General features: G+C 35.6%; 1 protein-coding gene across 7 annotated transcripts in view; it reads right to left on the bottom strand.

Moving 5' to 3' along the window:
- TRPS1 (transcriptional repressor GATA binding 1) overlaps positions 1–14,543 on the bottom strand; it is a 257,924-nt gene that overhangs the window by 166,207 nt on the left and 77,174 nt on the right. For all 7 annotated transcript variants that reach the window (XM_072774288.1, XM_072774282.1, XM_072774284.1 and 4 more), the window contains one exon: positions 9,361–9,964. In XM_072774288.1, coding sequence (XP_072630389.1) covers positions 9,361–9,964 — 604 coding nt within the window. The remainder of the gene's footprint in view (positions 1–9,360; positions 9,965–14,543) is intronic.

The raw sequence follows: 14,543 nt of genomic DNA on the forward strand, positions 1-14,543 counted from the left end.
GTGTGTGTATATGTATATGTGTATACATATACATACATATATATATATATATCTTAAAATTTTGGTAGTCATATTAACTAGATAATTAATCTGTAGATCATAGATTGCCTAGCTAGGTAATCCACATTTTAAAAAGCTCCAACTTCTTTTGAATAAATACATAATTCAGCCAAAATAGATAGATTTTCTTGAATTATAAAGAAAGTTTCAATCAAGAAAGTTGTAAATTCTTGACAGGAAGAATGAAGTAAAATGAACATATGTATCTCCTAATATACGGCCAGCAGTGTTTTCATTGTACCATATTTTATGAAACAGATATGCTTCTATGAAGTTATAGGTAAAGAAAAGTATTTTCATTTTTTAATGTACCAGGAAAGATATCTTAAACTTCTACACTGTCTTTTTTTATTTTTATACTGTCTTTTAAAAAAAACAAGTAATTATTTTTAAGTGAATAGCTCTCTCAAATGTAATATTTATATATTTTCAAATTCCCCTACACGAGTCTGACTACATTGCATATAAAAACGACACCATGGATGTTTTTCTAAGTGTTATTAGTCGGTAAGAATAGCCTGAAACTCTGTATTTGTGGCATATAACAAGCACAACCTCAATACTAATTGAGAAAGTATTCTTGTGCTCCTGTCCTTCTAATACTTTATTAAGGAATAACAAAGAATGTTCTAGCTGACATTCTGAAAAGTCTTATAAAAGAAAAATACTTTCTAATGGGATCAATATAAATATTTCAGCAAAACACTGAAATGAAGATCATTAAATTCCATGTTTTAAAGAAAAAAAAAACAACTTCTCTGTTATGTTCCCTCAAAGCCCACACCATTACCCACCAAATCTATTACACACACAAGGAAGGTAAAAACTTTAAAACTAGGATGAGAAATTGTGAAGCACAGCAGAACACTGTCCATGGAACAAAATTAAAACGAGGAAAACAGCAATTTCTCCCCTAAAAAAGGCAAGTCTACCTGAGTTGACTGTTCATGACTCAACTCTACTTAAGAAAATAGGTCCTGCTTGAAAATAAATTTCTCTACAAAATAAACTTTGCTGCATATGCAATATGTAAGCATTTCATACTATAGTCATGGCTATTGGTCAATTGCTATATACCATATACATGGTAAGAAATAACTCTTTAGGATTATTTGCCTTTTCCTTAATTATCTGCATTCATCATTTAGTAAGTCAATTCCAGTTTAGCAGTTAATTATTAATTAAATTTTTCTAGGATATTATTCTCTAAGCATTATTTAAGAATGAATTTATTTTGTATTTTAAAAATGACCCATTTAGAGGATGGTGATTTGGACATTGAACATTATTTGTTATCAGTCATGTTTTTTTTCATTTAAGTAGCTGGAATAATAAGAAACTATCCTAAGGAAATGACAAAACAATAAAATAACACATAATAGGAAGTCCATCAAAGTTTCTTTATAACTAAAAATTGGAAGCCCCCTAAATGTTTACCAGTAGGCTTTACTGAGCACATTAGGATATAACTACTTCATAGTACAACATGGAGACACTAAACCAAATATTGTAAGTTGTATTTGTTGATGAGAAAAGATGTCTAAAATATATTGTTAAATAAAAAAAGATTACAAGAGTGAGGCAATGACCCCATATAAGAATAAAATTTACATTCGCATGCATACAAAAAATAAATTAGAAACCAACATATGAATAGAAAAGTATTTGTAGGTTGGAACTTATGACTGGTTTTCATTTTCTGTAGTGTTCTGTATGATAATACAGATATACTTCTTTTTTGAAAAGCATCTATCATTTGTATCATTTTCAAAAAGTTATTTTTCTGTTTTGGACACAAAACACATGAAGAGTGTATGTTTTATGGAACAAATTTTTTCTGAAATTGCAGAAAGTCAGCCAAGCATTTATGAACAGATCGTGGAGAGTCGAAAGAGGCTATGCAATGGTGAAGAACATGAACCACAGTCAAACTGCCAGCATCAGAATTGCATCTCTGCCATTAAAAGCGGTGTGACCTCGGGCAGATTAATTAATTTCTCTACCTCAGTTTCCTTACCTAAATAAAAAAGATAATAATAGCTTCAACCTCAAAGGGTTTGGTGAGGATGAAAGTTGTTAATCCAATAATAAACTAATGGAAAGGCAGTAAACTCTTAATCCTAGAAACTGAAATACTAAATGACTTGGCAATCAATTATAAGTATCCATCTATGTTAACTAAGTTCTTTTTTTTTTTAATGCTTTCATATCCAATTGTTCTGAAGTAGTTTCATCAGGTTTTGTCTTTCGCATCAAGAATTCAAATTGGGCAGCTATGAGGGATTCTCAAGCTATCCACTACATTACTGAGTAAACACCTGAAGTTGATTCCCTGAGAAGAGATAATTTTACAGGACATTTATCTACCAAGACTTTTCCTTCATGACTTAGTATAAGTCTTGAATATCCAAATGTAAACAAAATCTAACAAATATAACACTACAGGCAAATGGAATTCAATAACACACTGCCATGGGTCTCATCACTTTTCTCAAACAAAATACTGTGCTTATTAAAAATCTATTTTAAAAATCTTTGCTTGTATTCTAAGTCACATAAATGTCTGACTTGTAATCACTTTTCATCTTTTTTTTAAATGTTAGTGGAATTATAAAGTATATCTTGCCTTTTAAAAAATATATCTATGGGGATCCCTGGGTGGCTCAGCAGCTTAGCGCCTTCCTTTGGTCCAGGCCGTGATCCTGGAGTCACAGGATCGAGTCCAGCATCAGGCTCCCTGTACGGACCTGCATGGAGCCTGCTTCTCCCTCTGTCTGTGTCTCCGTCTCTCTGTGTCTCTCATGAATAAATAAAATCTTTAAAAAATAATAATAATATATCTTTTTCTGGTTAATCATGATGCTACAAATAGGTAAATTTCCAGGGTATAAAATGGTTCATCGCTTTCATAATTAATATGCCAAAAGTAAACCTTCTAAATTGAGAAACTATATTTTTCAAGAGGAATGTTAACATGTAAAATTATGTGTGAGAGCTATTTGATCATTCTTACATAAATAATGATACCAATCACTGAATTTATCTTACTAACAAACATCCTGCATTTACAAAAACAAAAGAAAAGAAAGATTCCTTTGCCTTACTTCTAATCACCAATAACATAAGAGATGCCTAAAGATTAAGTATTGTGGATTTTTTTCTAAAATAAAGTCATATGCCTGGTTCTATTTTATTTATAAATTATAATTAATTACAGACATCTATAAATCAGGATGTTGTTTCACCAAAATGAAAGAAACAGATTCTTCAAACTTCCCTGATATGTTTGCATTTCTTTGAACTCATAACACAACTTACATGCAGCACTATCCTACTTGCCAATCTTCCTTGAGTTAACTAGTAGACCATTCCACACTAGTCAGTGTCTTTGTGTATAAATACTTAGTGAAAGTTCCCTAAGAGAGTCAAAGGGAAAAGTGGATAAAGAATACGACAATGGAAACAATATTTACTCTTTTGTTGGCATCAAATAACAAAATATACAAAAATCCAAAATAAAAAAAAAATTTCCTGGCATTTTAGGGAATCAACACTTCTGTTAAATCCGTCCATCAGATCAGACTTTGCCAGAAAAGTACTAGATTCACATCAAGGCTGCGTAGCTCACGGCTGACACACTTTTGAATCATTCTCCATCTGTTGCTCCTGAAACTTGGGCCACCTTTTATATACTCTTCATTTCCAACATCTAAGAAAGAACATTTAACAATGGGTTCCTTTTGGGGCCCTGTTATCTCCTGACTCATGCAGTCTGTGAGAAAAGGAAGCCAAGCAAAAGATAGTTATACAGGAAATAATTAACAGATACTGTGCTGAAGGATACCATTTCACAGCGACTACAAACTTACAGCCCAATTCACTAAAAGATACATCTGCTTCCCCTGCCGTACAAACCTGGGCCAGCAGAACTATGCCAGGCTTCACAAAAAACCCAGGTTACAAAAAAGAAAAAAGCATGCTTCCAAAAATACTTGAACCAATGGAGCTGACTTATAAAAAAGAAATTAGAATCAAAGAAAATCCCATTGGTCAAGACAATAAAATCAAACATATATATATGTTTATCAAATTGGTTTAGCTATGATCTACTGTCAAAAATAGTAAACCAATATAAAAGATGAATAACGAATAAAGAAAAAAAAAGCTACCTAAATTTTATTTAATAAAAACAAAACAGTCATGTTCATTGCTACATTTAACTAAGTTAATGAATGAACTGTATTTTTTAAATAAATCTATATTACATTTGAATTTAAATCATATCCTTTTCTAATAGGCGGACAGCAGAAATTCACCTATCCAGGGGCAAAAGCACAGAGATAAAAGGATTTTTAATCTCTGGATATTGTAAATGGTTTTTAGTATTTTATTCAAGTATCAACAAATCAAATATCGTTACCTAAAGAAGAGAATTTATCAATGTGGCCTAAAAACCTAAAAAACCAAGCTCCATAACCAGTGATCTCAGAGGTATACACTTCCCATTTTTCCTGGTATAGTCTGTTCTCTTTGGGATTAAGTACATCCATATGTAAATATTCAAATAGAGTTAGAAAAAGTTATATACATAAACATGTTACATCACGACTACCTAAGGATGATTGAAAAACTGCTTTTATTTTTCATTGAACATGAAGGGGAAAAAAACCAGTATCAGACTTCTCCCTTGAAATCATCTTTAGTTAAAAAAGTTGCTTCGATCTGTCAGTGGTTGTAAAGGCATTCAACACTGTCGCTTGTTTGAACGTCCGCTTGGCTGCCAATGGACTGTCCCCAAAAGAACATTTTTGCATCTCAATGGACTGTCCGGTATCAACAATCTTTAAACTATAAATTTAACACCACTGAAGCAAGGAGAAAATAACATCTACTTTGTGCTGTCGTGGTATCACATTTACAAAACGAACAAATAATCATGCTACTTTGTACTTATCTAGAACCCTGCATCTTACGATCTCAAATGGCCTGACAAACATTAATTAAGCAAGCTGCACAGCTCTTCTGTGAGGACGGCAGGCATTATAATCCCAAGAGTGGGATGAACGGAGATCCTGGGAGGCCCTGCCTTTGACAGTGGCTCAACTTGGAACTCAACTCCGACTGTCCATGGCTGAAGGTTTTCTGCCAAAACCAAGTGGTGCAAAATGTACACATTGAAATGGACAGACTTCTCTAAATAAATTTACACTGGAATCTAAAATCATTTTTCCCCTAGATGCATGAAGAAAGTGTACTAATGACTAGGGTGCTGAACCTACGGAAGAATTAGAGCCGATGAGTTACCCAACTATGACATGCCAATGTTTACCTGGATGTTGATTTGCCATAAACTCTCCCTACACATTTACCATCTAAACTCAATTATAGTTCTGCATTTCATTAAAAGAAAAACTGCATTTGATATTGGCAAAATCTTTGTGAAATTTAATGACAGATGTTTTGTTCCTATTAATGCGGCTGTCAGTTAAAAGACATAGCTTTCTATATTATAAAATCCAATCTAAAAAGTCAATTACCAGAATGAGATCTGGAATTTCTTATTCAGGAAATCATAAGACTAATACAGTTGCATTTGTATGAGTCTGTCTACAAAAGGAATAAATAAATACCTTTGTGTAAATACACATCATAGAAGAAACTGGCCAGAGAAAGGCACACGACTGTACTGAGTTCTGACTACACTACACTGTTTAGTTTAAAATGAGAAAGGAACATCAAGTTGAATATTTAAAACCAATTAACTTTTGCTTTTAGCACAGAAAATGTTAAATATGGTAACCTCTCCACAGAGCCAAATCTTAAGTTTAAATGAAAACACTGCATTTTCAAAACATTTTCAGGAACTTATTCATGTTTATAAAATCCTTCTAGAAGTTTTAAAAGAATCACAAAGTTTTCCTATAAACTTGGACTATTTCTAGCAGAGTCTAAAGTCTTTAATGCTTCTTCCTACTCATAAAAGAAAAAAAATCCAGTGATTTTACAGAAACATTGTGTAGTTAATAGACAACAAAAAACTAATTTTCATAAAGCAATTTACAAGATAAAGCTTATGCTAATGTGCTCCCTGCCATCCTCAAAGCACAATGGTCCACCCAGATCACATACACAATTTAAAATGTTTTGTAACAACATCAATTCCATACTGGTAACAGAGGAAAAATAAAAGACATTCGCTACATGAAAATATACATAAATGATCTGCTTTGGAATCTGAAACTAAAAGCCAAACACTTACCTAATCTAGGTAAAACAAAAGAAAAAAAAAACTAATAAAAAAATTTTTGAAATCTTACGTCTTCCCTGATTCTTGTATTTATTTCCTTCTTCATTTTGAGTGCAGCAAAATTTCATAACTGAAGACAGTTAAAAAATATATATCAGAAAGACCAATATCCTGAAAGCAACATTATAATTATGTGCTTTGTGAATGGCCCTAAATACAGTCAGCCTACTCTTTAAAAAGGTTTCCACTATAAATCAGCATAGTTGAACCATTTTAAATTAACATTTTCTGCTGTACAAAATTTCATGCTTGATTCTCACTATCAATCTGTATAGTAGTCAGTTGATAGTCAAGTTTTTACTTTTAATATTAGAAACTACATAGATAAATGTATTTATATACATACTTACTCTATGAAGTCTACACCGTATGCACTACTTAATAAAATGACTTTTAAAACCAACTTTCTGTTTTTAAGTTGCTTACTATTTCTAAAAAACTGCCAAAGAGCAAGATAATTTCAAGTTCATTTCCATTTATACTCAAATATGAATGTGATATTCTGTAGGCATACATTTCCACAAATAACTGTATTTCCATTCAAAACATGCAAACTGTATTTGCATATTTTATTGTGAATTTACAAACTTTTATAGAGCACCTTCACTAATAACTAGACTCCTACAATACAAAATTAAATAAAGTACGTTGTTTTTGCCTTTAGTAAATATGGTGGTGATACTCTGCTGGGATTTTCCTTACTGATGGCAGAGGAATGAAGGGAAGACAAAGCATTTTCGCTATGATAACTCAGCAATACCAATTTCTACCACCAAAGCAGAATTCTTGTCAAATTCATAATCAGAATGGGCTCTGCTTCTTAGGCCTCTTAAATGTCTTCAAAAGCTGATCATCTAAGATATGTGGACATTAATAAGTTTTAATTCACTAAATACACTAAATACACCACAAATTAAATCAGCTATGCTTTCTATTCCAAATATCCAATAAAACTGGTGATTCCCAAAAGCAGTATTCGAATACAATGAAAATATCAATCTTAAAGAGTCACATTTTACTCTAGTCAAGGAAGAATGAGCCAAGACTATCACAAATCCTAAGGTTAGGAATTTGATTATTTGTAGAACATGGTGAACCAATCTCTCGCTGCAGATTTCATTCTTCAGCAGCTAATGTGGAGGAACTAAAGAAACAGTTGCAATGATGCAACAGAAACTTGAAGTCAGGGAATTAAGGAAGTGGAAGAATTGAGAAAAACAACTTTTTAGAAAAGTATTATCATCCCCAGTCTGCTCAAAAAATGTAACACTCTCATGCTCAGGCTTTGGACTTAACCACATAAAAAAACAACAATCGTTCCAAATTCTCGGTGTGTATACATGGTGGCGGGAAAGGTAATATTCCAGAAAGAGTCTAAAAGAGCCAAACAACCTGGTATTGAATGAAGATGTCTCAGATGAAAATAATTTTAATGGAAAAAGAAAAAAAAAAGATGGGTGGAGAGCTATAGTGATACGGATGTAAGGCACCCAATTACAACACACTCTCAAGATGCAAAATGAAATTTAAAAACTTTAAGACATATCTTCCAGCCTTATACCCAGAAACCAAAAGAGCCACTTGAGACCAGAAGAGTCCTGACATGCTAAGAAAATAATGAACATTGACAATTGCAGCCCCATCTGTATATTTATTGGAAAGAAACTCCCTGAGTTGAATACCCTTTTGAAAGGCCCAGGAAATATTTATCTTCTTTTGAAAGTTACTTATAATAAAGTTGCTCCTTCCCTGCAGGAATGAGTCTTTGTTTCTCCGTGTACAAGGGATATAGCCTCTTCTGCATTCAAGCCTTTCTCTTAGCTCCAGGGCATGACTGCAGCCAGGAAAGGGAACAGCTTTTATAATGAACTGTGTACCTTCAAGAGGCATTTCTCAACTCCACTGGGGAAACCTGAAGAGCACAGATAGACTTCAGAGAATCTGCAGGAAATGAGAGCAGAGTAGCCAGCCACACAGACACTGGAAAGAGAAACGTTTCTCTCCAGAATCCATCCAGAGAGACCTATGGATCTATGGTCTCTGGCCTGTAGGTCAAAGCATCGGGCTGGCTGCGCTATCTTTTCCTAACTGGCTCTTTTGTAAAGGTCAGCTGCTTTCTGATCCTACCTTCTAGGCACCCACAAAGCTTCAAAATCATGCAGAAGGCTCAAAATGTTCTTAGAGTCAAGATGAAATGTCGAAGTGGTGGTGCCTTAGGCAAAAAGCAAGCATCACTGACTTGAGAGTTCGTAAATTTTCTAAATCTAAAATATTTCTTGACATTGCTACATAGCATGAAGAGAGAGCAAGGATCTTATCGTTTTCAGAGGTTTTGTGTTTCCACCTGGGACCAGGTCTTTCTTCCTAAAGAAGTGTGATCATATACAACGCATGGTTCTTTCTCTTCTTTGGATGCCTTTCACACCACTCACACTTAGGTCTATCTCATTTCTCCCCCCTTTTTGGTAACTGAACAACAACAAGCATTGTCATTTGTACAAGCATTTGTCAGTTTTCAAAAACTACATTTCTGTATTCACATCTCACCATGGGCTTTGCAACGCCTAGTGCTTTAAATCTCTGCTAATTTCCTTGTTAACCATTTATAGTGTCACACCACCTTAAAATTTAAAAGTCATTTACCTATTTCAACATAACAGATGTGCAATCTTCTGGGATTCCGAACCCCCCTTCTCCAAATACAGCCTCGCTGTTTTGCATAATCACCAGGAATGATTAACCAACATTCAATCTGAGCTAAGAGTAGTGACAAACAAGTGACTGCCTACCACCGCATCGAGTATGTGTATAGTACACGCAAACACCCACGAGCTACTCTCTAGCACTTCAGCCTTACAAGTAGAAATCCCCAGACTGACACCGATTATTTCATTTCGGTTGGTAAGAATGAATTGATACTACATCTAGAGACTGTGTGTTTTCCCGTTTTCCCTTCAAAATAGGTGAATTATTTAAAAATTAAACCTTCCTACCCGTAACAGGGACTGGGATTCGTCCTTGGACTTGTTTTCTCCCGAAGCAGGATATTGCTGGGTGAGGGTCCCGGACTTCTCTCCGCCAGCTGGCACCCCCTGCAGGAATCCCTTGGTCTCCACAGCCAAGCCATAAATAGGTCGTGCCAGATGGGCAGCTTCAACATTGGGGCTATCCCGTAGAGTCTTGGTCTGCTCTTGGGTGCCAGACACAGGCGTCAGAAGGCCCAGACTTGCCTGAGTATATGACGGGCTGCCTCGCAGGATGTCTGCCCCTCTCCAAGTCATGTTTCGAAGGTCATCACTTGAACTCTCTGTCCAAACTTTCTCCTTCAGCCCATCCTTATCTTCCACCTTCTCCCTTTTCACCACGCTCTCAGAAACTGGCTCTCCCATTTTAGAGTCTGGATTGAGCAGACTGTAGACCTTAAGGTCAATTTTGGGCTCCTCCTTGATGGTAGATACAGCATGACTGTCCTCTTCGCCATTGGCTGTAGTGATGTCCTGTTCCTGGCAGTGAACAGTGTTGAAGTGCTCCAGTAGTGACTGAGTATCAGCAGCTGTAAAACTGCACTGGCGGCATTTGTAGCAGCTGTGTGCTCTCCTGGAGAAGAAAACAGTCATTAGAAAAATAGCATTCGGAAGGGCTTTGAAAAAGAAACAGTCTTTAAGCACCTGAATTTTATCTCATGTAATAGAATGGATAGGAAGAAATACACCATTCCCAACACCCAAAAGCTGGAATATTAAATGCTATTTTTTTTGGTTCCATAAAAAGAATGTGACATTGAAAACTGGTTGGTTTGTCTTATTTTATTTTTTAATATTTTATTTATTTATTGAGAGAGCACAAGCATGGGGAGAGGTGGAGGGAGAGGGAGAAGGAGACTCTCTGCTGAGCAGGGAGCCAGACATGGGGCTTGATCCCAGGACCCCGGGATCACGACCTGAGCCAAAGGCAGACGCTCAACCAACTGAGCCACTCAGGCGCCCCGGTTGGTTTGTTTTATTATTGAAGGACTCACTCCGTTCACTTTACCGTCATTGGATAATCACCAAATCATTATTATTTAACAGACACAATTCTTTTCACACTGGTTTCACCAATGGACTTTTCTTCTGTTTACTTAAACTATATCGACGTTTTTTTCTTTATAAATATACATACATCTCTAGTGTTACTTTATACAGCTTTTATATGTATTAAATTGTACTTGATTACAATGTTTTTTCTATCATAAAATTTAAATCAATTTAGTCAATGAAATATGGCTAACTAATCTACATACTCTAGTAAATAAGATGTATTAGAAGCTCAAGATTTTTTTAAGTTTTTTAAAAATATTTTTATTTATTAGAGAGAAAGAGAGAGCAAGAGAAGCACAAGTGGGAAGCAGAGGGAATCAGGCTCCCTGCTCTGCAGGACCCTGGTATCATAGACCTGAGTTGAAGGCAGATTCTCAACTGACTGAGCCACCCAAGCACCCCAAAGCTCAAGATTTTTTAAAACAAATTCAATCTATCTGTGAGGATTTAGGAACATTCAGCAAATTGAGTGCCTGCTGGGTGTCAAGCAGCATGACAGGCGCTGTACAGATATATTCATTCATAAAGAATGCGTGAATGTGTGTGTTTTCTTTTTAAAAGACATAAAAGAACTTATTGTTGAATTTCATAGCATTCTCTGCTATTAAAGATGGAACTATGTCAAATTAAGACAAATATTTGATTAACAAAGAACAGAGGCACTATATCCTAAATGACATACTGGAAAGGTACTCCAGTGACTTAGAATGAGACACATTTTTAAAAGATTTTTTATTTATTTATTTGAGAGAGAGAGAACACAAACAGGGGGAGTGGCAACCAGAAGAGGGAGAAGCAGACTCCCCACAGAGCTGGGAGTGTGACGTGGGACCCAATCCCAGGACTCTGGGATCATGACCTGAGGCGAAGGCAGACCCCTAATAACTGAGCCACCAGGAGTCCAAGACACATTTTTCTTAACTATAAAAATTTTGGCTTTCTAAATAAACTCCCTGTGAAACACTTGCTACTCCACTGATGCAATGTGTTGCCAACTTAAAGCAACAAAATAAGTTTTGAGAGCTATTGCTTAAAGGCTACAACATATAGCACATATGCATTTATATGCACACACACAAATATATATATATAGTCATCACAAATTACTTTGCCAGGCACTGGGTTCACACTGGTATATGGTTCACCCTGTCTTTGTCCACCTGGTGCTTGGAGTCTAGCCAGGAAGGACAATCCTCACATTAGCTTATAAAGAGTGGAATGTGCCAAGAATGAAATGGATGGGATGGTAATGGGGTTGATGGGCTGCATGGGACAGTCAGGAAGACCTTTCTGAGGGAAAGAAAACCAATATATGAAAAGGAGCTATTCTTGTTGGGGGAGGAGGAAGGGGAAGAACGCACATTCTAGCAAGTCTGAACAGAGGCCATTGCTGCTTTAGAGGAAAAAAATAAGAGGAAGTAGGTCAATCAAACAATCTGGAGAGGTCATCTAGAGTTTTGTAGATCCCAGTAAGCAGGCAGACAGATATCTTCAGAGGTTAAAGGAAGCAATTGCAAGGTTATAGGCACCGAAGTAGCATGGATAAATGTATGTTTTAGTCACTTCGGACCTTAACAGTTTCTGTACTAAATAACTTCATTCCCTCTGAGACCTGTCTGATGGCTGAAAATACAAAAGAATGTTCACATTTAAAGGAAGCAAAATTCAAAGGTATTATGATATGTAACAAAATCTCAGCCAGTATTGTCAAAAGAGTACTGAAGGCACTACGAAATTATCTTATCATTAACAGCTTATGTTTGGCTAAATAAATATATTTAACTTTTACTTTTTATAGAAGATTGTTTTCTATCTTTTCTCCTATTTTCTTCACTAAGTAGTAAAGATAAAGCAAAAGGAAATGCAACAAATGTAATTAATTTAATGATTAATTGACCATAAGAAATAGAATATTAAAATTAATTTTCTTAAGTGAAAGGAGCCTAACTCTTAAGGAGAAGATGTATGTGACCAAGAGTAAGAATCTTGCCCCAAGGTCAAGGCCGGAAAAACCCATAACAGGATTCAGATCACAAAGGAGAAAGACAAGACTCAAAATCTAGGACCTGGAGAACCTATGGGAACTTCAAAAAAAGAACCTTCCTAGCAAAACTATATTTGAGTATCTCCAATGGGAGATAAAGTCCTAACCTCAAAATTGTACCAAAAAATTGTTATGTCTACAGGTTCAATCGCACAGAGAAAAACAGATTTATTAGAATGGTTAAAGATCAAAACATACCCAGGAAATACCCTCCTGAAGATATACCACATAATCTATTGAGTCATGCAAATTAAATAAACAAACAAACTTCAGGAAGCACATTCACAAGCTCTCATCAACCTTCACCCCTGGACAGTTCTAATGAGTTCATTCACTGTCCACTACAGCAGTAAACTTACGGTTTCCTTGACATGGTGGGGTCTCTGTTTGAAATCTGTGAGGGGAATCCCATCCTATAAATTAAGACGATAAATTGCCACTGCTACTTCTACCAAAATTGATGTTTTATACAAAACAAAAAGCACAAAAAGCATAAAAAATTCCAAAGTACAAAAATTTCTAAAGAATTACAGTGAAGCTATTTCAAGAAATAAAGTCAATTCTAGGGCAACAGGAAGAAGAGATTACCAACACACAATACAAGAAATACAATTTCCTAGGGTACCTTGCAACAACATATTTTAAAACAGCAGAATCTCAGTTCTTCTTGGAGCATTTGAGAGTATAGACTCTATCTAGAAGCAGAATGTCTGCACTGCAATCTTGGCTCTGTATTTTACTCTATGTGTGACTTCAGATAATTTACTAAAATTGCCCCAATGTCTTTATCTGCAAAATGAAAATCATAGCACCTCTTGATAGGTTCTTATGAATATAAGTAAATAATACCTGCAGTAGTAAGTAAATAAGGAAGGGTCAGCCAGTATAAACCCTAAAATTAAATAAAGTGCTTCTCTTCTGTGTGAATCTGCATCCTATGCTCTTTGTGAAAAGGAGTATCATCCTTTTCCATTCCCCTATGTACCTTAACTGTGATGAACATCATTCTTAAAATCAAGTTTATCTCCTAAACAACTCTTTACTTTAAGACACTGACAGGTAGACTATATTATCTGCCTCTTCTGCTTCACCCAGTGGCATTCAATAGCCTGAAAGAATGAGGAATCTAGTAGTTTGCTTAATTGTCAAGCTTTACTCTTTTCATTAATAGACCCAGAATCTTCAGAGCCTGAATCACAAAGATAGGAAAAGGCATTACCTATATTTTATTAAAGTCTTGGGAGGTGGAGATGCCTTGAGTGTACTCATTAAGGTGGTTTAGAATCATAATATGTCTAGTAATATATCTCATTAAATCAGATTATGTGCCTTCAATATCTACTTAGTCTGAAATCTAGAAATATCTTTATGTCATCCTATCCCTCCACCAAAATAAGACAACACATGCCACCCTTATCGATGATCTGACTGGTATGTCCTCATAAATATACAAAGGCCTTGGGCTCCTGTCCAGGCACTGAATTCCTCACAAAGCATCACACTCAGAGAAGATGCCTAGGGCTTCTAGGTTCTCTGATTCTAAGCTCCTGTCCCAGTGGACAACTCCTGCCTCATCTGCAGGTCTCAGCAAGTGGTGTTCTGATCTATGACACAGAGGAGCTCTCGAGCTGACCTTCCTAGACAAAACCTTCCCTGACACAGGTTCTGGAGAACCGTCAGAGTGCAGAGATCGGTGGGAATGGATAGAAAGCAAAAACTAAACAACAATCGCCTCCCACAAACTGCAGAGCCAATAATATTCTCAGTGAGAACCACGTTTTATGGTGAAAGGAAAACACATTTTAACAGAAAGGATATTAAAATAAAGTTGTAATAGTAAGCTCAACTCACACACGTTTTCTTTTGAAGAGTTCAAAGCACTCACACATATCTGATCTCACATTGCACTGAAGGATAAAGCCCATGTTACAGATTAGGAAAATGGAGAAATAGTGACTTGTCCCTTTAATCTACATCAAGTCAGGAACACAGGGCTTCTACCTTCCAGATCGATGTTCTATTTTTCTACCTTTGGAGGCCTAAATTTTTAACT

The sequence above is a fragment of the Canis lupus genome, chromosome 14 (genome assembly GCF_048164855.1).
Source record: "Canis lupus baileyi chromosome 14, mCanLup2.hap1, whole genome shotgun sequence".
NCBI lineage: Eukaryota > Metazoa > Chordata > Mammalia > Carnivora > Canidae > Canis > Canis lupus.